This window comes from Bison bison, unplaced genomic scaffold (genome assembly GCF_000754665.1).
Source record: "Bison bison bison isolate TAMUID 2011002044 unplaced genomic scaffold, Bison_UMD1.0 scf7180017864213, whole genome shotgun sequence".
Lineage (NCBI taxonomy): Eukaryota > Metazoa > Chordata > Mammalia > Artiodactyla > Bovidae > Bison > Bison bison.
This window is the reverse complement of record NW_011494785.1, coordinates 10,524,707-10,549,313: the sequence shown is the minus strand read 5'-3', so window position 1 is coordinate 10,549,313 and position 24,607 is coordinate 10,524,707. Positions and strand designations below refer to the sequence as shown.

Genomic DNA, 24,607 nt, shown 5'->3' with positions numbered 1-24,607 from the left:
GCTCCTGCCCCTTCCGGGACGCGCGCCGCTGGGTCCTGAAGCCCGCCGGATCACCCGGGGACCGCCGCGGACCCCTTCCGAGAGGGGCAGCGAGAAGTCCCGGCCGCCTTTACCTGTCCTCTCGCCGCCTGGCCACGGCTGACCAAAGCGGGAGAGAGGAAGAGAAGTTTCCCTCTTTTCTTGTAGCTGATCAGCAAAACGCATCCTCTTTGAGGGGGATCTCCTAATTTCAGGCTCCCGGAACTCGAGGCATTGGGGGGTTTCTTTTCAAAGGGGGGAGAGGGTCAGCTGAGAGGTTAGAGGAAGCTGAAGTCTGAGACCAGTGTTCCGGGTTCTCCTGGGGCGCAGACTGTAAACCCTGTTCTAAGACCAAAGGTTAAATAAGCTCCCTCGGACTCAACCTCGAATATTGGTTTCTTTGTTAAAGTAGGTGTGTGTGTGCCTCTGTGTATGCGTGTTGCCTTTTTAATCTTACTGATTTGCCAGGAGAAGGGTCTGAGATAAACTCTTGCAAAATGGAACCCTCGCCCTATTCCTTGCATTTAGTAAGGATGTTTGCCATGGAGTTTGGACTCAGTGATCTTGATACCGTTCTTGGAATTCCCACCCCTCCCAGAAAGCTGGGTTAAATAGCTTGATGGAAACGTTCTAAGGGCTCACTTGGTTTGTTTATTGAACGTGTGATTTGTACCAGGCACCGGGCTCAGTGCTAGGCTTATCGGGAGGATGGAACAGACACAGTAATTACCTGGGAGGTCTCGACACCAAAGACTTGCTGATCCGGACGTGAGTCCTGGGCTTGGTTGGTTCCTTTTATGCTTCGTTCACACTCTTTTTGTGTCTCTTATGATGCCTAGCATAGTGTCATTGATCGAAATTATCAAAAGTAAATACTGTAAGGTGTGGGGACAGAAAATGAGAAGAATCATGCAGTATACAGTGAAACAGTGCCTGGGCGAGCACGCGTCCCAGCTAGAACAGTGCCTGGGCGAGCACGTGTCCCAGGTAGAAACTAGAGGGGGCGAAGCCAGGGCTTGGGGCAGGCCTGAGGGCCTCTCTGCCATAGGCTGTTCCAAGAGTTAATAAAGCTAGGGGGGCGGAGCCAAGGTTGGGGGCGGGCCTGAGGGCCTCTGCCATAGGCTGTTCCAAGGGGCGGAGCCAGGGCGGGGGGCGAGCCTGAGGGCCTCTCTGCCGTAGGCTGTGCCAAGAGTTAATAAAACTAGAGGGGCGGAGCCAGGGCTGGGGGCGGGCCTGAGGGCCTCTCTGCCATAGGCTGTTCCAAGGAAACATTGCCAAACAAAGTCTCTGGCCAATAGAGCTGCGGGATCAATGCCAGTGGCTCGCAGGTTGTCCAATGAGAGGAGACGTTGGAGGTGCCTGGCGAAGCTCAGCTTCCGGGACTGCGCCGAACGGGGCTGGCGGTCCCGGCCCGGGGGTTTTGGCCGCAGAGCTCGCGGGTTCTGCAGTCTGGACTCGCGTGGGGCGATCGCGATGTTCTGCTCCCAGGCCGGCGCCCGGCCACGGACGTGGGAGGCCAGTCCCCCAGAGCACAAGAAATGGGTGGAAGTAGGTGTCCGGAGGGCTGGGTCTCGGACTTCGGCTTGACCCGGGGCACTCACGCCATCCCCTCGCCCGGCTCTCGTTCAGCCCCGAGGTGTAATGGCTAATGACCCAGCCTGGGGCTTCCAAGCTTCTGGATCCCCGTCCAAAGTTCTGCCTACTTCCAACCCCGTTCTGCTCTCTGCGAGAGTCTCTTTATAATAAACTGTAACCTGCGTCTCTCCTCCCGCCTTTCAAAGCCGTCCTCGCTGCCTCGCCTTCCTCATTCTAGCATGAATTTTGGGTAGAATTTATCCTGATGGTTTAAAAGAATTAACCTACCGATTAAGTCCTTTGCACTTTGGGGGGGGTGTGGATGGGGAGCAAATTTTAGCACATCATTAAGGTGTTTTGAGAATTAAAATTAGGATAATGAAACTCACTTCCCAGCCCAACTTTTCAGCTACGTTTTAGATTTGAGAGGTCTAAACTTAATATATGTTAGTAATAAAAATAGTAGAACAAATGGTTTCTGTTTTTTTAACTGAAGATATTTAATGTTCTTTAGGTATTTAAAGCATGCGATGAAGATAATAAAGGCTATCTAAGCAGAGAGGACTTTAAAGTTGCTGTTGTAATGCTGTTTGGTTACAAGCCATCCAAGGTAGAAATTTCTTTTGTATTTGGGGACAGTGCAGAGAATACAGTAATGGTGGTGGGTTAGTCGTCAAGTCGTGCCCGACTCTTGCCACCCCATGGATTGTAGCCTGCCAGGCTCCTCTGTCCATGGGATTCTCCAGGCAAGAATACTGGAGTGGGTTGCCATTCACTTCTCCAGGGAATCTTCCCAACCCAGGGATTGAACCAGGGTTTCCTGCATTCCAGGCAGATTCTTTGCTAACTGAGGTACAAGGGAAGCCCAATACAGTGGTGGATGGAGAGTGCAGAGGGCTAGCTTAGGATGCTTATAAAACAAACTGTTGCCTTTTGAGCAATTTTAGAGATGTGTCCAGTGCTGAATTTTACTTTCTTCTTAAGAACCCAAAAGGGATGAATTAGAATCTATAAAGACTAAGTTACCACAAGGCTGGTAATAATTATGTTAAATGTGAGATACTAGCATAGTTTTCAGGAGAAGGCGATGGCACCCCACTCCAGTACTCTTGCCTGGAAAATCCCATGGACGGAGGAGCCTGGTAGGCTGCGGTCCATGGGGTCGCTAAGAGTCGGACACGACTGAGTGACTTCACTTTCACTTTTCACTTTCATGCATTGGAGAAGGAAATGGCAACCCACTCCAGTGTTCTTGCCTGGAGAATCCCAGGGATGGGAGAGCCTGGTGGGCTGCCATCTATGGGGTCGCACAGAGTCGGACGCAACTGAAGCAACTTAGCAGCAGCAGCAGCATGGTTTCAAGACAGAAGCCTGGGGGGGATGTTGGTAACAGGAGGAATTCACAGAGGAAGGGATGTACAGGTTTTTTTTTTTTTTTTTTTTAACTAAAAAAAAAAAAGTTGCCCCATTTAAATTATGAAAATAATGCATTTATATAGTTAAAAATTTAAAACGGACCAGAAAAATATGAAGTTGGATGTAAATGTCTTCCCTCCCTACTCCTCAGGAGTTACCATTATTAACCATTTTCTTGTGTATCATCCCAAATTTCCTATGCATGATAAGCATGCCTGGCATTCTGTTGAAAGCATAGGAAGGTGCATAGCATGCCTATTTTATGTTAACTTGCTTTTTTCACTTGGCAGGAGAACCTGAAAGCACACACACTGCATTTAAGAAAAAGTAGGTTCCCAGTAGTCTCGAGCTCGTTTCCTCGTTTTGGTCATTTCAGCTGTTTCCATTGTTTTTCACTCCTGCTAATATTGCTACAGTGAGCATTCTTTTACAACTATATCTCTGTTTGTAAATACATCTCTGTGGAATTAATTCCTAGAAGTACAAGTGCTAGGTACACTTGAAATTTTATTGGGCATTGCTTCTCCAGAAAAGGTTGCACTAGTTAAGGAGAGCTGAACTGAACTCCAGTGAGCCTCCTGCTTCAGTAGGACAGATTTCCTGGGGCTCCCTATCCTTGCCTGTTCCCCTTGTCTGTTACATCCATTCTAGTCCCAGGTCCCTCTTGTTAAACTGCTGAACTGGAATAAATCAGAGGCGAGGTCTTGGCCAGGTGTAAGAAATTCAGTGGCAGGCCTCAACCCGAGGGAGCACTCGGGGCTGTCTCTGGAATGCCCTCCTGCCCTCGTTGGACCAAGGGATTGGCAGCCACTTGGGCTCAGCTCTGCCTTATGATCGAGCTCTACTTGTCTCAGATTACAGACCCCACGAAGCCAGGGACCACATAGCGTCCACTTCTCCATGATGCTTAAGTGTATCACAACTTCACTGTTAGCGTGTTCTGTTGATATAACTGTGTCCCATGAACAGCTCAGGTAGATTCCGAGTGGTTCAACTGCCAGGGGGTTGCTTAGTTACTGTGAGGTTGATTCTGGAGCTCAGAGAAGTCCTCAGGGCTAGTCAGGGCTACCTCCCAGAAACTGCAGCTCTCCTGTTAACCTGCAGTCATTTCAGCTGGAATTCCAGAGCAGGTCAGCTACGTGGACCCAGCCTGTGAAGCACTGTGTTTAACCCAGGTTCAGCTGGAAAGATACCTGGTCTCGTTCTGCCTTTATTACTTCTGGATCTACTCACTCGGTTTTAATTTTAGGGCCTAAGTGAAGAATTTAATGACATGTACAGTGATAGGGTAACATACATTCTACACACCATCAGATTTAACACGTTGTTACTTTCGGGTGAGGTTTTGAAGTTTACTTTTTTTTTTTTCTGAAAAGAAAACATGATTTTAAACATTCATATCTTATTCATTTCTAAATGTCAAGACTTACCAGTAAGACTTGAAAACACTTTAAAAACAAGTCCTTGGTCACCTCCAAATTATTCTTGGTGACCTTAACATCCGTCTGGCCATAGTCTTGGGATAGAGGGCATATAAAAAGTCACCATTGAAGTTTACTTTTTAATCAAAGGAAATGCTTGTTGACTACAGGCTGCTAAACAGTAAAATACTGACGTAACAAATCACCTATACACTTAAGAATCATTTGTAACCATCATGAACATTCAGGTGAAAATGTATTTCCTCTGAAATCTCACAGGTTTTTACTCTTATATTAGGTTGAGGTTTGGGATTTTGTTTTTAAATATTGCTTTTGAGCAAATGAAATAACTCCTGAATGCAGGTCATGAAGCTGTAAGTCACTTTTGTGTAATAAATCACTCTGCATTCATGAAAATGTTTACAGAATGAAATTTATTGTATTCTCATATAGTAAAAGGAGCACTTCCAAGTTGCTAGAAATATAAAGATGAATAAAACATAGATGCTACTTTGAAGCAGGGCTTCCCAGGGGGCATCAGTGGTGAAGAATCCACCTGCCAGTCCTGGAGACACAAGAGACGTGGGTTCGATCCCTGGGTCAGGAAGATCCCCTGGAATAGGAAACCGAAACCCACTCCAGCATTCTTGCCTGGAAAATTCCACAGACAGAGGAGCCTGCTGGGCTATCGCCCACGGGGCCGCAAAGCGACAGACACAACTGAGTGACTGAGCACACGCACATTTGAAGCAGTTCACAGTTTAGAGAGACTTATAAAACTCCGATAAATACTAAGACAAAGAGATTAAGAACAGAAAGAGAAGAAGGCAAGGAATTCTAGTGGTAACTGTAATAGGAGGTGGGGCCTTGTTTAGACCAGCGGAAATGGACTCCACTGATATGAAGTGTCTGGGAGCACCCCGTGGTGGTGGGAGAAGCTGTGTCCCAGTGATTGGACCTGGTGACTGTACCGGAGCGATGCAACCACAGGCCGCGCGTTAATTCCGAGGAGATGCAAGCACCCTAAGTGCGCTCACTGTTTTTGTTTTTTTTACACTTTTTATTTTGTATTGGGATACAGCTGGTCAACGATGTTGAGACAGTTTCAGGTGAACCGTGACGGGACGCAGCCATACGTCTATGTGTGTCCTTTCTCCCCCGGCACCCCCTGCCGTCCAGGCTGCCGCCTGACGTGAGCAGAGTTCCCTGCGCTCTGCAGCAGGTCCTTGTTGGTTCTCCGTGTTAAATACAGCCGCGTGCGCTCACTGTTTAAGTTGCTGGATGGTGGGTGACGATGGTGCTAAAGATCCCCTTCAGATTGTGCTGCCTCCCTCAGATGTAGGAATCTGAAATCGGTGGAGAGGGGAGGGCGGAGCTAGGTTTGGGATTCCTCACAGGTGTGCGAGTGGGTGGCACTGACCAGGCAGGGTGTGCGGAGCGTGAAGGGCGGCACGCTCTCCTTTCTTCTGAGGGGAGAGCCTGGGGGCGTCTGCACATTTAAAGGTCGGTGGGGACCCCAAGAGGAAGACGCACTGGGAGCTAGTCGTCTGGGAGGGTCAGGAAGAACCAGGAAAGTGCAGGGCATGGAATCCAAGGTGGAGAAGCTATGTTGCATGTTGCCAAGATCCTAATTCCATGATATTTGTAAAGGTCTTGCAGCAATGTGGGAAAATGCTGGTGTTTTAATATTAAGTGAAGGCAGGTCCACAAACGTAATATACCATGTGTTCTCGAATATGTTTACAAATGTGTGGGCAGGAGAGGAGGAGATCGGATGGACTGAGACTGGGATTGATGTACACACACTGCAGTGTGTAAAGCAGATAGCTGACGGGACTGACCGGACAGCACAGGGGCTCGGCCTGGTGCCCTGCAGTGACCTGAGTGGGAAGGAGAGCCAAAGCCAGAGGGGCCCTATGGATGTGTGTGACTGGTTCACTTTGCTGTAGAAGGAAATCCCAAGCCAGAGGGGCCCTATGGATGTGTGTGACTGGTGACGTTGCTGTAGAAGGAAATCCCAAGCCAGAGGGGCCCTATGGATGTGTGTGACTGGTTCACTTTGCTGTAGAAGGAAATCCCAAGCTAGAGCGGCCCTATGGATGTGTGTGACTGGGCACTTTGCTGTAGAAGGAAATCCCAAGCCAGAGCGGCCCTATGGATGTGTGTGACTGGTCACTTTGCTGTAGAAGGAAATCCCAAGCCAGAGGGGCCCTATGGATGTGTGTGACTGGTCACTTTGCTGTAGAAGGAAATCCCAAGCCAGAGGGGCCCTATGGATGTGTGTGACTGGTCACTTTGCTGTAGAAGGAAATCCCAAGCCAGAGGGGCCCTATGGATGTGTGTGACTGGTCACTTTGCTGTAGAAGGAAATCCCAAGCCAGAGGGGCCCTATGGATGTGTGTGACTGGTCACTTTGCTGTAGAAGGAAATCCCAAGCCAGAGGGGCCCTATGGATGTGTGTGACTGGTCACTTTGCTGTAGAAGGAAATCCCAAGCAGAGGGGCCCTATGGATGTGTGTGACTGGTCACCAAGCTGTAGAAGGAAATCCCAAGCCAGAGGGGCCCTATGGATGTGTGTGACTGGTCACTTTGCTGTACGACAGAAACTAACACAACACTGTGAAACAACTGTACTCCAATTTAAAAAAGCGCGTGGGGAAGAGGAAGGTGTACCAGGTGGAAATGTTGATGATGGTTTTCACTGGATGGCTGTTTTTTCATTGTTTCTCTTCATAATGTAAAAATGTTTTTTATGTTTTCTCAATTGTTACTATTACAGTCAGGAAGAAAATATTTTAAATGAAGCCAAAGAGCGCATTGTAACAATTGCTTGTACTGGTGTTAGACAGAAAGGTTACCTTATAGGGTATGCTGTGTATGTGAGGGCCAAGTTGATTTTATATGATTTAACTGTTTTGATCAATAGATAAAGTTTTGGGGGCCACTACATCTGTAGCAGGTTAGCTTCTGGTGTCTTACTGACAGAACAGTGACGCGACTGTGGTAGCCGTCCTGTGACACCACTTGTCTGCTGGATCCAACAAACACGGTTTCTCATAATATACATTCCTTTCGTGCATCCCAGGAATTAAGAACTTATACTGTGAAAACATTTGATGAAATTGTATATTCTATTTTTTTTTTTCTTTTCTAGATAGAAGCTGATTCTGTGATGTCTTCAGTAGATCCAAACACTTCTGGTAATGTGAAAGTTAATTTTTACCACCTACCTTATTTAGACACTCATGAAAGTAAAACAAAGAACAAATACAGAGACTGTAAAGCCTTACGTTAAAGCAAATCTGTGCTTTGTTTCCGTTACCCCCAAAACAAGAGGTTTGGTTCTTTTAGTTTTGATGAATCAGTGTATTCATAAGTATGTTTATTATCAGAGGATTTTCAACCATGGCAAAGCCTAAAGACAGAGTGGTACTTCTAATTGGAACATCCCACGGATGATCTGGGTTTTCTGAGCAGCTGAGTGAACAGAAGTGGCACTTACTGAAATGGAAAGACTAGAGGAAAAGATTTAAGGTTTGGAGACAGCAAGAGTTCAATTTTGAGTTTGAAAGGTTTTGCTCAAGGACATCAAGGCAGTCGGGCTGTATGAGCAGAGCTCTAGGCTGCAGAGATGTCTGGGAGGCTTCGGCATGTGGGTGGTTTTAAAGCCGTGGGAATGAACGAGACCCCCTGCGGGAGAGTGTGGACGGACAGCCATAGGAATGGTAACCACCAGAAGTCAGGGAGGGGATGAAGAGAGGGCAAAGGAGACTTGGGAGGGGCAGAGGGCCCAGAGGAAAATCAAGAGTGATCAGAAACCAGTAGAAGTGGGTATTTCAGGGAGGAGGTGTGGTCAGCACTGTTCAGCGCTCTTGAAAGGTCAGGTAGCAAAAGAACTGAAGAGGACCCGTGGAGCTGGCACCCTGGGCACGCTGCGTGATTTTAGCAAGAGCCGCGTCAGCGCTTGCCGGGGACAGAGGCCGGGCCGCAGTGGTTGGAAGGTAAACAGGAAGTGAGAAAGCGACAGTGTGAGTAGGTCAGTCTTCCAGGAGGTCCAGCATCTCTGGATCAAGAGCCCTTTGCTCTGCATCGTTTGCCTTTGTTTGGAACATGAAGCTGTTTCTCAGCTCAGCCGGGTGACTGAGTGAAGAGGCAAAAGGCGGAGGAGAAAGAGAGATGACCCTATTTGAGGCGGTAGGGTCCACAGCACGCGGAGTTGGCTTTTCAACAATTACAATTTAAGACTTACGAAAAGTTGCAAAATAAAAATAGTGCAGAGCATAGGCGTGTACCCTTTAGCCAGATTCACTTTACCCCATCTCCCTTCTCATCAGCGCTCTCCGCCTCGCCTCCATCCTCTCGCTGAGCTTCCATAGCCTCGGCACGCCTACCGGGAGTTCACGTCGACGCCTGTCTTTACCGTCTATGTACTAGAGTCCGCGTGACTTGGAGACCGAACGACAGCAACCGGCTGCATCCCAGTGCTGTCGCTCGCTCTAACTGTGTCCTTCAGAGCATCTTCCCTCATCTCACACAGGAGTTAGTTCTTGGTACCATGTCTCTTTAGCCTCTTTTAAGCCAGGACATTTCTGTAGACTTTTTTTTTTTGCCTTTTTACACCATTGATTTTTTTGAGGAAATAGCCCACTCTTCGTTGTTTTGTTTTTTAGGAATAGCCCTCCTCTTGCGTTTGCCTGGCATGCCTCTGTCATTCGGTCGAGCTGTTGTGTCCTCAGACAGAATCGTGTTTGGGTGATCTGTCCTTCCCAGGGCACCAAGTCTTGAGACCGCAGATGTCTGTCTGTCTGTCTCTTGTAGCTGATGTTAATTTTCTCACTGGTCAAGATGTTGTCTGGTTTCTCCATTGTATTATTTCTCTTGATATTTTCTTCCCTTGCCACTCATCAGCAGCCTGTGGAGAGATGTGTTTGATGTTGCAAATATTGCGCTTCTCATCATCATCTCCCCCTGGATCTGGTACCCATTTATGATTCTTGTCTGATCCAGTTTCTGCCATATGGTTGCAAAGTAACGGTTTTCTAATCCCAGGCTTTCTTTCAGTTAGCCCCTGGCATTTTTACTATAAGCAAGAGACTTCCCGTCTTCCTGATTGATCAGTCTAGCTCTTTTATCACTATGGACTCATGAATTTGTATGCTTTCAATGATTTATAATTCATTCCTATACTTAATTGAGCTTTCCAGGTGGTGCCAGTGGTAAAGAATCTGCCTGCCAAGGCAGGGGACACAGAGGCAGATTTGATCCCTGGGTCGGGAAGATCCCCCGGAGGAGGACATGGCAACCCATGCCAGTGTTCTTGCCTGGAGATTCCCATGCGCAGAGGAGCCTGGTGGGCCAGTCTGTGGTGTTGCAAAGAGTCGGACACGGCTGATCGGCTGAGCACACTACGCTCGATTATTTTAGAGCTCAGCTTGTCGGAGATTGACCGTTGCCTGCCTCCTTGAGTTGGCTCCTGTGTCCTTCTGACTATATTTTTCTTTCTTTTTAAAAATATTTTTATTTATAAATTTTGGATATACAGAAGAGTTTAGTAGATTATTTTTTGGATACAAGTTTGGTATCCCATGGGCTTCCCTGGTGGCTCAGACAGTAAAGAATCTGCCTGTAAATGCGGGAGACTTGGGTTCAATCCCTGGGTCAGGAAGATCCCCTGGAGGAGGGCATGGCAACCCACTCCAGTGTTCTTGCCTGGAGAATCCCATGGACAGAGGAGCCTGGTGGGCTACAGTCCTTGGGATCGCAAAGAGTCGAACACAACTGAGCAAATAACACTTCCACTTTTCACTTTGGTATTACATATTGAACATGACTTTGTGAACAATATTGCCTTTAGGAGAAGGTGTTTTTGCCTTTTTTTTTTTTGCCTTTTTGCAACATTGATATTTTTGAGGAGACAGTGAGTGCTATCTCCTCAAAGTGCTAGGACCAAGTGCTAGGACCACTGGGGAGGCCCCTGAAGGTTTCTCTTGAGTGTGAGTGCTCCGATATCTCTCCACTCTTCACTGTTTCGTTTTATTTTTTTTATAATCCCTAACTTGATGGAATTTCCCCAGGTTTTAAATTTCTTATTAAAATTTTTCACACTGTTAAAACATTCAAAGATTGTTTCTTTGCTGTTCAATTTAGATTGTAGGTTCTTGGTGAGACCTTCTCTATGTGTTTTTTTCTGGGTTTCTATGTGAACCTTCCAGTCTAGAAAGAGTTCTGTCTTCTGGCAGAAGGATTTCTCGCCTGCCTTGCGCTGCTCGGGTTTCTCTCCTTTGGGCGTCCTCTGGGAGCGAGCGAGTGATTCTGTCTGGACGCAGGCCTCCCTCTGCTCTTGTTTAGGTAGTGTTTCTGCATAAATACATGTAGCTTGCCAAAGGCACTCTCACATTCACTGTTCCCATAGAGTTTGTCCCTCGTGTGGGTCCTTTGATTCCTAATTAGAGATTTGACTTCACAAAGGAGGTTTTCTTTCCTTAACCAGTTATCTGATGCACAAATAGGTATTATTCTGGAAGAAAGGCGGCCCGTGTTCTTCACAGGTGTGGCGAGCTCTCTGATGTAAAGGTTGACCTCTGAAAATACCTCCCGCATTCTGTATCCTAAGACTCCCCCTGCGTGTATTATCTCATGTTTAGTAAGACATGCCTTATACACGTGTGTCACATTCGTATGGTTTCTCTGTGGTGATTTGCTGTCCACTGAAGTGTAAATTCTGGCAGAGGGTTTTTCCACCTTTACTTTGTTCTAAAGGTTTCTCTCTTTTTAAAAAAATGTCTATTTATTTGGCTGCCCCGGGTTTTAGCTGCAGCAAGGGAGGATCTTCAGTCTTCAGTTGCGGCATTCCGGATCCTTAGTTGCAACCCACGGGATCTAGTTCCCTCATCAGGGATCGAACCCTGGCCTCTCCCACTGTGACCATGGAGTCTTAGCCACTGGACCACCGGGGAGGCCCCTGAAGGTTTCTCTTGAGTGTGAGCGCTCTGATATGATGTGAGGATTGGTCTGTGGCAGAAGGATCTTCCAGCCATGCTGTTAGTAGTCTCCTCCGCTGTACTTTCTCTTTTTCTGACGTTTGAGAGAGCATTGGCGTGTGGCTGGAGACTTTGTAAATTTCATGAATGTTTCTCTCCTCCCCGAGTTCTCTATGCTTAGTTATTCGGTCCTGTCCTTTTCTTTGCGACCCCGTGGACTGTAGCCCGCCAGGCTCCTCTGTCAATGGGGATTCTCCAGGCAAGGGCACTGGCGTGGGTTACCATGCCCTCCTCCAAGGGATCTTTCACACCCAGGGATTGAACCCAGGTCTCCAGCTTTGCAGGAATATTCTTTACCATTTGAGCTGCAGGGGAAGCCGCCCCCCATCCAGGTTCTCTAATGCTTGGCTTTGCACCTCCTGCAGAGACAGTTCTTACAGGTTCGCAGTCATGGAGCTTCCTTTTGATATTAGGTCTGATGTACATTAAAGCTTTAAGGTTTGGACGGGAGTCCTCTGCAGGTACTACCTTCACGTGGCCTCTCCTGAAGCCTAGTTCGCTTATGTATAATGAAGAGCACCTTACTATGGCACATTTTCTCAAACTCATATGGCCTGAGGGTTGCTGCAGAACTGGAGGCTCTCATCCTGAGAGTAGGCTTCCCTGTGAGGGCTTTCCGACTTTGGTGATGTGCCCCCAGACCTGCTCTCATATGCATGGCCCTCGCATTTATTATCAGGAATATTACAGCTGCTCTCACAGCCACTTCTCCATCAGATCGTTAGGGTGCTTTCTGTTGCAGCATCTTTTCTGAAGAATCAATTTTTAAATATATTTCAGAAAGTTACAAGGCTATGGTTTTTCCACTAGTCATGTATGGATGTGAAAGTTGGACCATAAAGAAAGCTGAGCACCAAAGAATTGATGCTTTTGAACTGTGGTGTTGGAGAAGGCTGTTGAGAGTCCCTTGGACTGCAAGGAGATCCAACCAGTCCATCCTAAAGGAGATCAGTCCTGGGTGTTCATTGGAAGGACTGATGTTGAAGCTGAAACTCCAATACTTTGGCCACCTGATGTGAAGAACTGACTCATTTCAAAAGACCCTGATGCTGGGAAAGATTGAGGGCAGGAGGAGAAGGGGACAGCAGAGGATGGGATGGGTGGATGGCATCACCAACTCAATGGACTTGGGTTTGGGTGGACTCCAGGAGTTGGTGATGGACAGGGAGGCCTGGCATGCTGCGGTCCATGGGGTTGCAAAGAGTCAGACACAACTGAGCAACTGAACTGAACTGGACAGAACATTGCAAAGTAAATTAGCCATCGGAGAAATTCAGGGGAAGGCAGGGTTGGAGGAGTGAGGTCCAAGTGTAGGTGCTCAGTGCCTCGCTCCAGAATTGCTGTGGAGGGCTCTCCTTCGTCTGCAGGCTTCCTGGCTCCCCCTTCCTCTCTGGTCCTGATGTCAACGGCAAATTAACCTTCTCAAAGCACCGCTTTCTTCTTGAGTGGAGGAGTAGACTTACAGCCAGGATACTAACTTTCCAACCAGCTTCAGTTCATGTCCCCTTGAAAGGGGACACTCCAGAGCACAGACATCCTTGGGAAAGTAAAACAGCTAGCCTCACAAGAAGTCACTGCCAAACTCTGAGTGCTGCTAACATAATGGTGTTTCATTAGAACTGTTCAGTCCTGAAGCATATTCCAGACCATCAGCTCCTTCTTTTCTCCCTTTCAGTGACTTGAGTCACATTTAATGTTATTTATTTTTAAAGAATATTTATTTGACTGTGTTAGATCTTAGTCTCGGCACACAGGATCTTCGATCTTTGTTGTGACACGCAGGCTATTTTTTTAGTTGTGGCATCTGAGGTCTTTGGTTGTGGCACTTGGGATCTAGTTCCCTGGCAAGGGATGGAAAACGGGCACCCTACATGGGGAGCATGCAGCCAGAGCACTGGACCACCAGGGAAGTCCCTAACTTTATTTTTTTTTACAGGAAAAGTTTATACACAGATTCTTTTACCAAATATATTATCTCTCTCCTTAATGTTTTGATCTTAAAAAACTGAAATGTTGACCTTGGTTTTCTGGGAGCTATTTATTCAGATAATCAACTTTCCAAAGTTGTTCTCTGCTGCTGCTATTTAGGCAGTAAGTTGTGTCCAACTCTTTGTGACCCCGTGGACTATAGCCCACCAGGCTCTTCTGTCTGTGGGATTTCCCCAGGCAAGAATATCGGAGTGGGTTGCCATTTCCATCTCCAGGGGATCTTCCTGACCCGGGGGTTGAACCCACATCTGTGTCTCCTGCACTGCAGGTAGATTCCCTCCCCGCTGAGCCATCAGCGAGTCCCTCTGGGTAGCTGTGACTCGGGCATTCTCCCACTAGGGGTAGCTCTTCTTACATCTAGAAAAGGCCATGCCAGATCTCCAACATGCCACCCCACACGAGGGCCTGTTGCTGCCCAGCTTCCTGCGGGGGGTCCAGAGTCACGTCCTGGGTTGAACCCAGTTGGGCAGAGCCCTGATGATGTACATTCGGCCAGCAGTACCAAACCTTCACACCCAAACTCTGCGTCACTAGGTCTCTGTTATAAAAGGTGGGCCATCTCTATAGAGGCTCCTTGTGAAAATCAGGACGAGTGAAAAGTGTAGACAAAGCCGTTGGAAGAGTGGGCTATCTCAAGGAAGGTCACGCTGGGAGAATTTGAGGGCAGCCAGAATGAACAGCAAAAAGGCGCTAATGACATTTTTAATGCTTATAACCTAACAAAGCAAGTGAGTATCAGTAAAAACTGTTTAGGCCCCAGGAACAAGAAGTTATAGAATAGTAACAGGAGGGAAAATCAAGCCATGTGTTTAAGGAAGCAAGAGATCAGTGTTGGTGTGGGTCCTAGTACACACTGCACGTGTGCGGGTGTGTGTGCTCAGTCACTTCAGTCGTGTCTGACTCTTTGTGACCCTGTGGACTAGCCCGCCAGGCTCCTCTGTCCGTGGGATCCTCCAGGCAAGAACCCTGGAGAGGGTTGCCATTTCCTCCTCCTGGGGGTCTTCCTGACCCAGGGATCAAACGCATGACTCTGGTATCTCCTGCATTGGCAGGCGGGTTCTTCTACCACTGAGCCACCTGGTATTGCAACCTCATTTTAGAGGGTTTTATTTCTGTTCTCTAAGAGTACAGAACATTTCACATCTTCTCTAACTATAGAAAATGAAAGAAGTTTGCATCTAGAAGAGCCTAGAAAATGGTCATATGTTCCCTTTTCTCAAATGAGTAGACTGAACTCCAGGGAGTAATAAAAAATCTTAATCCTGGCATTTGGTGGTTCTTTATTGGTTTATGAAATACTTTTCCATGTGTTACAGTATTTATTGTTATTACAGATAATAATTATAGCTTTGATTCCTTGAACATTTACCCTGTGCAGATGCTGTGATGAGTGTTATGCAGGGATTGTTAATGTTAACACAGCTCTATATTAGGATTCCCTGGTGGCTCAGCTGGTAAAGAATCTGCTTGCAATGCTGGAGACCTGGGTTTGATTCCTGGGTTGGGAAGATCCACTGGAGAAGGGAAAGGCCACCCACTCCAGTATTCTGGCCTAGAGAAGTCCAGAGACTGTACGAACCATGGGGTCGCAAAGAGTGGGACATGATGGAGCCACTTTCACTTTCATGTCAGGATTATCTAGTTTTATAAGTTAAAACAATCCCGAAGCTTACAGAGGTTAAGTAATCTGCACAGGTGGTACAGCTAGCTAGCACGTAGCAGGCCGCAGTAGTGTAATCTCTAAGCTTACCCTCACAACCGCTTGATAATGGGTGATGTTAATAGTGCCATGGGTCACATTAGCCCTTGTGATGGAGCTGAGGCCAGTCTTCACTGTCCTAGGAACTCAGCGAGTCGGCATCAGGAGTGGGTCAGCACACAAAAGACAAGCCGTGAGGCTCTGTGCCGTCGTTAGAGGTTGATGTCAGATTTGCTCCTGAGTGTCTGGAGCAAAAAGGGAGTCACAGCCAAGTCCGCGATGAGCAGCCACACCAGAGAAGCTCCTTCTCCAGAGAGACGTGGTCTTCCCTGACGTAGGGCGTGTCCCCCACGATGTCTCAGAGAGAAGAGACCGATGAGCAAACACTGACATCTGCAAACAGTTCGGGAAACACAGTCGCAAACTGTAAAGTTTCTTGAGTTTTCTTCATTGTATGCGTGCTCAGTCGCTTCAGTTGGGTCCAACTCTTTGCGACCCTATGGACGATGGCCTGCCAGGCTCCTCTGTTCAAGGGAGTCTCCAGGCGAGAACACTGGAGTGGGTTTCCATGCCCTCCCCCAGGGGATCTTCCCGACCCAGGGATCCGTCCCATGTCCCTTGTGTCTCCTGCGTTGGCAGGCGGGTTCTTTACCACTAAACACTGTAAAGAAACACTGTAAAGACAGTGAAGACTGGCCTCAGCTCCATCACAAGGGCTAATGTGACCCATGGCACTATTAACATCACCCATTATCAAGCGGTTGTGAGGTAAAGCGCCCCCTGGGCAGCCCTTCTTCAGCGTAGGCCAGTGGTTTAATGCCGCGTGTGTCTGGGCAGTTCTGGGCCGGGCAAGGCCACGGGTGATCTCAGGGGGTTTGACTTCATGTGGGATGATTGTAGAGCATGTTGAATACCAACAGCCAAGACTATGAGACTTTGGCTTAATCTGCGCAGTGTACGTTGCCCCACTGAATCCACAAACAGCTGTCTGTGCGTTTTTAATCCCGTATGCTTGGGGAGGAAAATCAAAACAAAGAACATCAGAATTTTGTTTCCGCTGGGTGATTAGATCATGCTTTATCTCTCCCTCCCCTACTTTCTTTCTGTTTTCTTATATGGTTTCCCTTTCAAAACAAGGAGCACATTTTACTTTGATACTTAACAGGAAAAAAAGCTTTCTAGGAGCTTACTTTTAATCTTCAACTTTAAACGATGGAAAAATCGAAGAAATTGATTGATCACGATGGTGATTATGGACTGTTGGCTCAGTCATGCTATCCAGGATCAGTTTAATTGAAAAATAATTTGTGCATGGTGAGGTTAATGACTTTTGTTTGTTGCTATCTCACCCGAGTTGTTTTGAGCAACATCATTGACTATGAAAAGTATCTTTTCCTAAATTTAAATGTCCATTTTCTAGTCTTTTATATTATGTTGTAAACACGTTTGTGTGTCTGTTTTGTGTGTTTTGTTGTTTTGGGCTCTCCCTGAGGAACTGAGGCCACAGTGTAGCAGATGCGGCTGGCGTCGGACTTCGATCTCAGCTCACTGTGTTCTTCTCTGTTGTTAGGAAGCGCACGCGCGTATGCTGGTGGCTCAGTCGCTCAGGCGTGTCCAGTTCTTTGTGACCCCGACAGGCTCCTCTGTCCATGGAGTTCTCCAGGCCGGAACACTGGAGTGGGCTGCCATTTCCTTCTCCAGGGATCTTCCTGACCCAGGACTCAACGCTGGGCCTCCTGCATTGCAGCAGGTTCTTTGCTGACTGAGCTACGCACATATACTTACCGTGAAATCCTAGGACCATTTTGCTGTTGTTTGTTTTTTGGCTAGCCTCGAGGCATGTGGGGTCTTGCTTTCCGGATCAGGGATTGAACCCACACCCGCTGTGTTGGAAGTGTGGAGTCTTAACCACTGGTTGTTGTTCTTCAGCCGCTCAGTTGGGTCTGACTCTTTGCGACCCCATAGACTGCAGCACTCCAGGCTTCCCTGTCCCTCACCATCTCCCAGAGTTTGCCCAAGTTCATGTCCATTGAATTGGTGATGCCATCCAGCCATCTCATTTTCTATCTTCCCCTTCTCCTCCTGCCTTCAATCTTTCCCAGCATCAGGGTCTTTTCCAATGAGTCAGCTCTTCGCATCAGGTGGCCAAAGTATTGGAGCTTCAGCTTCAGCATCAGTCATTCCAAAGAATATTCAGGGTTGATTTCCTTTAAGATTGACTGGTTTGATCTCCTTGCAGTCCAAGGGACTCTCAAGAATCTTCTCCAGTACCACAGTTCAAAAGGATCAATTCTTCGGCACTCAGCCTTCTTTATTGTCCAGCTCTTATCCACTGGACTGCCAGGGAAATCCCCTCTAGACCGTTTGTTTTATGGTATCATCCACAGATATGCACCCGTAATTAATGTATTTAATTCCCCATTTAAAGAGGCTAAGTTTCCTTGTAAGGGTAGAAAAGAATTGAGAGTCACAGACACTGACCTAAAGACGTGTTTTAAAAATGTAATATCATCAGTTCAGTCACTCAGTCATTTCTGACTCTTTGCGACCCCATGGACTGCAGCACACCAGGCTTCCCTGTCCATCACCAACTCCTGGAGCTTGCTTAAACGCACGTCCATTGAGTCAGTGATGCCATCCAACCATCTCATCCTTTGTTGTCCCCTTCTCCTCATGCCTTCAATCTTTCCCAGCAACAGGGTCTTTTTTAGTGAGTGAGTTCTTCACATCAGGTGGTGGCCAAAGTATTGGAGTTTCAGCTTCAGCATCAGTCCTTCCAATGAATAAGGACTGATTTCCTTTAGGATTAACTGGTTGGATCTCCTTGCAGTCCAAAGGACTCTCAAGAGTCTTCTCTAACACCACAGCTCAAAAGCATCACTTCTTCATCACTCAGCTTTCTTTATAGCCCAACTCTCACATCCATACATGACTACTGGAAAATCCATAGCCTTGATTCGTTGGACCTTTGTTGGCAAAGTAATGTCTCTGCTTTTTAATATGCTGTCTAGGATGGTCATAGCTTTTCTTCCAAGTAATATGTCATAGCGAAGATGAAAGAAGTATTGTCATTTTCGTGACGGCCAGATGTCACATGAGCACTATAGACAAGAAGACCTCTAAGAGAACAAGAGGTCGTTTGAAGAGAGAGAACGAGTGGTCGTTCGAGAGGTCTCTTGGAAGAGAGCGCCCCCTGCTTCCTGCCCGAGGTGTGGGCCTGAGCCGGATGTGGAAGGCTGGTGCAGTGCGAGAAGGTGGAGAAGCACAGAGAACAGGTGGCATGCATGACGGCAGGTGGCGGCGTCCAGCTTGTCCCCCAGCTCCTGGCAGCCCTGTGCTCTGCTGGTGCAAGCGTGCGTGCAGACCTCAGTGTCGGTTTAGACTGAAACCTGCACTGTCCGTTCCCACACCGACGTTGCCTGTCTTGTCTCTACACTGTGCCCAGGTGTTCATTAGTGGTGGAGAGGAGGGGCTTTGTCACTCACTCTCCATTGCCAGCAATGGAAAGGCCAGGTCCACACTCCTCCTCTGGAGGGGCTCTTTCTGCATGCCAACCCTGTGGAGTTTCTCCCACTGACCCCTCTACCCCATGTGTCCCTCTTCTTTCAGATCCCTGCCCCTCATTTTACAGCACCCCTCTTCCCTGCGCCCCTTTCCAATTTCATACCCAAGGTCTGTAGAGTCAAAGCTATGGTTTTTCTAGTAGTCATGTACAGATGTGAGAGTTCGGCCATAAAGAAAGCTGAGCGCCAAAGAACTGATGCTTTTGAACTGTGGTGTTGGAGAAGACTCTTGAGAGTCCCTTGGACTGCAAGGAGATCCAACCAGTCCATCCGAAAGGAAATCAGTCCTGAATAGTCATTGGAAGAACTGATGCTGAAGCTGAACCTCCAATACTTTACCACCTGATGTGAATAACTGACTGATTGGAAAAGACTCTGATGCTGGGAAAGATTGAAGGCAGGAGGAGAAGGGGACGACAGAGGATGAGATGGCTGGATGGCATCACTGACTTAACGGACCTGAGTTTGAGTAAACTCTGGGAGTTGGTGACGGACAGGGAGGCCTGGCGTGCTGCGATTCATGGGATCAGAGTTGGAAAGGACTTGGTGACTGAACAGGAGCAACAACAGAGCACTCTCAGCTGTCATTCTGTTGAAATCCACCCTCCTTGGAACATTTAACATGCCACACCAGCATGGAGTACGGTTCGTACCTGTGAATGAGTGGTGTTCAGAGTGAGTCACCCTGGTGGAAGCTGGGCATTGGGAAGGGGGAGATTTAGGGACCAGTTTGCCTGGAAGGAATAATGAAGCTTTAAATTCCAGAATAAGGTATCAGGACTTGGCAGCATTAATGCTGAGGAACCTTTGAAGGTTTGTGAGCAGGAGATGTACTTAATAAAACAGGTGGTGATTCCTGTCCACGCCTGGTAGAAATAAGGTCCTGTTGGCTCAGATTTCTCTGTTCTGCTTGCACTCTTCCTCTTCGTTTCCCTCCCAGTGATATAGTAAAACTTGATTTCTTCCATTAAGATAGACTCTTTTCTCTTCATTCCCCTACTCTTAAGCGTGTGGATGGAAGAAAATCTCAGTCCTCTGAATCTCCTTTCCCATCTGACCGTACAGCTCGCCACTGTTGATGCCGGGAAAGCCCTTCTGTCCTTACAGTGCTTTTATGTAGACACATTTTATCCTTTTTTTCCCCCTCGCATGTCCGCCAAAAATCATAATCTGAATTTTATGTCTCAAACTAAAAAGGCTTGCATTATACCTTTTAAAAGTCCACTTAATCCTTTTAAGCCCTCATTTTTAGGCATTTTCAGTCCCCGGAAAAAAATTAATATATGACTCGATGAATGGGAGCCCTACCTTTTCTACTAAATCTCAGACCAGACCTCCAGTCTAAATAACGGCATTTCTGTCATTCTCTCCTTCCTCTCCTGGGTTTAAGCTTGCTGTGATAGCCAAAAACCAGATGACTCCTTTTTTAAGAGGGTTTCTTTCTGCATGCTGACCCTGAAACTTAGAACTGTGAGCCACAAAAAAAAAAAAAGAAAGAAAGAAAAGAAAGAAAAGAAAAAAGAACTGTCAAGGAAAAATGTATATGGTTTTATTGTACTTTTTTGAATATATCCACCCCTGTGGTGAAAGATGATTACCCTCCTAGGAAATTGCTTAAAAACAAAAAAGAAGAAAAGATGGCATTTCTCTATATGATATATCTCTATGACATGTATTAAGTAGCTTGGAAAGGAATGTATACATTCATGATAGAACAGGAACAGTCCTTTTGCCAAGAGCCGTTTATCAGATGGAAAGGAATGCTCTCAGAGCTGCAGAGTCTGGAAGGATTCATGAAGATCGTTGGCCCCAGTGGTCTTTCAGGCAGGATCCTTGATCCTGGGTCCTTCCTGTTGGGGCACTTCCAGGGGCTGCTGGAGAGGGAAGCCTAGGGAGCCCACCTCTTTGCAACCAGAATGCCTTGCCTTCATCTTTACACAGTGGGATTACCTGTTTTTTTTTTAATTTATTTTTATTTTTGGGGGGGGGGATTACCTGTTTTTATAAAGAAGAACCTTTCCTACAGCTAAAAAAAAAAAAAAAAGTCTGAGAACCACTGATAGAGTCCAAAAAAACTGTCCATTACCCAGACAGTTTTTTTAAATTCATTTTTAATTGGAGCGCCCTCTGTCTTGAACCTCCTCTCTCGCCCGGCCCCATCCCGGCCCTCTGGGTGGTCAGGGCGCCAGGCTGAGCTCCCTGTGTGACAAGGCGGGCGGCTTCCCCTTCGCTCTCTGCTCCACTTACCGTCATGTGTATAGCTCAGTGCTACTCTCTCGATTGTCTCACCCCCTCCTGCCCCGGCTGTGTCCATAAGTCTGTTCTCCGAGTCTCTATTACCTGACCTAGGCAATTTTTGAACACTTTCTGGAGATTAATAATAAACACAAACACACAGGTGTACATGATCCCTATTGTTGTTGCCTTAACGTGTAATTACAGCAAGGTGTTTTATGTAACTTTTATCATTAGAAAAGTCTGCACAGAAGGCTCAACCTTGTATTTGGAATTAGAAGGTTCTGAACATTCTCTCTCACTCCAGGGGTGGACACAGGTAATGCATTTAGAGTTATGGCGAGTCTCTGTGAAGTGGTAATTTTTACAGTTATGGCGAGTCTCTGTGAAGTGGTAATTTTAGGTTCGGATACAGTGACAGCAGGTGGAGCTCGTAGTAGAAACTGTATATCTAGGCCATTTAAAGAGCAGTAAGACGTTTAAGAATCCCATGGACGGAGGAGCCTTGTGGGCTGCGGTCCACGGCGTCGTGAAGAGTCGGACACGACTGAGTGACTTCACTTTCACTCTTCACTTTCATGCATTAGAGAAGGAAATGGCAACCCACTCCAGTGTTCTTGCCTGGAGAATCCCAGGGACGGGGGAGCCTGGTGGGCTTCCATCTATGGGGTCGCACAGAGTCGGACACGACTGAAGCGACTTAGCAGCAGCAGCAGCAGCAGCAAGATGTTTAAAACTTTCATTAAGGTGTTTGCATCACAGAGCTGTAGGAATAACCAACCTTTCTACATTGGCCTTGGAAAGTGATCATGCTCCTGCAGCACTCAGCTGAATGGAAACTGCCCTATCCTTTCTGGAAAAGAAACTTGCATTGGCATTGAATGCATTTGCGTGTGTTGCCATTGAAGATTAATACAAGTTAAAGGCAGGGTGGAGATGAGGCTATAGGGTATGTTTATGTGGTTTGATGTTGTGTTTTTAAGTCAACATATGATCCTGTGGGAAAACAGTATGAAGGAACTGATTACATATATGGGGTTATTTGTATCTTTAGGTTCTTTCTTCTCTTTTGGCCATGCCATGAGGCTTGTGGGATCTTAGTTCCCTGATCAGGGATCCAGCCCAGGCCCCCTTCGTTAGAAGCTCGGAGTCTTAACTACGGAACTGCCAGAGAAGTCCCTGTTTCTTCTTTTCAAGTGGTAATAAGCATTGCAGTTGAAACCCACATATATTTTCTCCTAGGAAATAGTAAAGAACATTTGCTTTTTATCCCCAAGATTATGACATAAAGACCTGACTATACAGCTCCAAATAGGGACGAGTCTTCTGAATATGTAATTTAAAAGATATTCCTGCTCATGTGCATTTTTTCCCTTGTGAATCTGTATCACATATTGAACAATGCAGTTGTGCTTTTTTTTTCTTATCATTCCCCCAAATCAGATGCTATAAGTAAAAAGCAAATATTATGCATGTATTTGCTTTCCCTCTCAATTCTGGGTTTCTAAAATGATGATTTTGCTGGCCGTGTGATTGAATAGTGACCTACTTTTTGGCATTAGTGTCCAGAGTATAAGAGCATTTAAAACACACACGTTTTAATGCTTTTTGCTGAAAACTCTAATAGAAGAAATGTCTTCTGGTGGCACTGGTGATAAAAATCCCACCTGCCGACGCAGCAGACTAAAGAGATGTGGGTTCAGTCCCTGGGTCGGGAAGATCCCGTGGAGGAGGGCATAGCAACCCACTCCAGTATTCTTGCCTGGAGAATCCCGTGGACAGAGGAGCCTGGCAGGCTATAATCCATGGGGCTGCAGAGTTGGTCATGACAGAAGTGACTTAGTATGCACGCATGATTTTATTTACTTATTCAGCATGTGAGGAGTGCTTCTACAAGCAAAATATCTTCCTGAACACTAGGGATAAATTTGATGACAGTGCTTCTCTCAGTGAGTCTGGGGTGAACGTGCAGCAGGTAATCACCAGGCGGCCGATGAGAGCGGAGCTGCATCGTTGCACGGCTGAGTGCCCTGGAGGAACGCGGTCCGGAGGCGCGTTCCCAACAGTGCGCACGTACTGAGCACAGGCCAAGCACGCTGGCAGGTGCGAGGAGACGCGCCTGTTGCCCGAAGCGTCTGCTGCCACTTGTTTTTGCCTTTCAGTCTTGGTCGTCTCCAAAGCATCAAACCGCTCGCACCTCCGAATCGCCGCGGCGTCTCTCTGCCGCCCCCATCCCCCTTCCCCTTGTCTCTCCCCTCTCTTTAAGCGACTCCTCTTTAAGCGACTCCATCGGAGCTGGAACGTAGGGCTCGCCCTTGGCATGTTCTTTCGCGTGCTCCGTATCTAGCCCTCCGTCTTCTCTGCAGTGTCTGGAGCCTCCCATCGCTCCCGGTCCTGCTGCCAGCGCCCTCCTGACCACCGTCGGCCAGTAGGAGCCTGACCAGCCTCCTTTGCTCTATCTCGCTTCCTCCCTAGTCCTTTTTCAAAACACTAGCCAGAGGGATCTTTCCATGATCTTTCTAAAGTAGATCTTGTCCCTTCTCAATCCAGACTTCTTACTTGACTTCCTATTGCAACCGAAATAAAAACTACATTATCTCCTGTTCCAGCCCCTCCCTCCTTCCCAGCCCTGTCTTCACCCCTGACAAGCCACAGGGGCCTCTTCCTTTCCCCCACTTCCTGCCCCGTGGCGGGCACGTGCTCATTCCACCGCACAGAGTGCTCTTCTTCTGAGGCTTTAGCCGGTTGGTACCTTCTCACCATTTAGGTATTCAGTTCAGTTCAGTTCAGTTGCTCAGTCGTATCGGACTCTTTGCGACCCCATGGACTGCAGCACACCAGGCCTCCCTGTCCATCACCAACTCCCGGAGTTTACCCAAACTCATGTCCATTGAGTCAGTGACGCCATCCAACCATCTCATCCTCTGTTGTCCCCTTCTCCTCCTGCCCCCAATCCCTCCCAGCATCAGGGTCTTTTCAAATGAGTCAGGTCTTCACATCAGGTGGCCAAAGTATTGGAGTTTCCTTTAGGTCTTAGCCTTGGTGTTACCTCCTCTGAGAGATCTCTTCTTCACCAGAATCCACTCTACAGGAGGATTTCTTTTTGTTTGTTTGTTTTCATGGTAATAGTCATTTATTGATATCAATTATTTCAGTTCCTGTTTTATCATTTGGTATACAGTTTAAAGGCTTTTAAAGGCAACCAACTCCAGTATTCTTGCCTGGAGAATCCCATGGATAGAGCGGTCTGGCGGGCTACAACAGTCCATGGGGTCACAAAGAGTCGGACACGACTGAGTGACACACACACACACACACACACACACACACACATACACTTAAGTAAGGGAGGAAATTGATTTTCTTGTATTTTTTTACTCACTTTTCACTGGAGTGTGACTGCTTTACAGCATTTGTTGCTTCCTGCTGTGAGTGAACCAGCTCCAAGTGCACCTCTGGCCCCTCCCTCGTGAGCCTCCCTTTCCCCAGCCGCCACCTGCCCGACAGGAGGGCTTCTGTGACATGTTCACGCCCTCCTGTCATTCCCCTCTTTGCACAAGTCATGGTTTGCAATTATTTACACATTTGTAATTGAACCTACATAGTCTCTGTCTCCGCCAATAGACCAGTGGCTTCCTGGGCACAGGAAAT

The 24,607-nt window shown here is 47.3% G+C and overlaps 1 protein-coding gene across 1 annotated transcript in view; it reads left to right on the top strand.

Moving 5' to 3' along the window:
- Window positions 1-1,372: 1,372 nt before the first annotated feature.
- EFCAB11 (EF-hand calcium binding domain 11) overlaps window positions 1,373-24,607 on the top strand; it is a 170,432-nt gene continuing 147,197 nt past the window's right edge. The window contains exons 1-3 of the mRNA XM_010845178.1: window positions 1,373-1,566; window positions 2,108-2,203; window positions 7,585-7,630. Of these exons, the coding sequence (XP_010843480.1) occupies window positions 1,492-1,566; window positions 2,108-2,203; window positions 7,585-7,630 (217 nt within the window). The 5' untranslated portion in view covers window positions 1,373-1,491. The remainder of the gene's footprint in view (window positions 1,567-2,107; window positions 2,204-7,584; window positions 7,631-24,607) is intronic.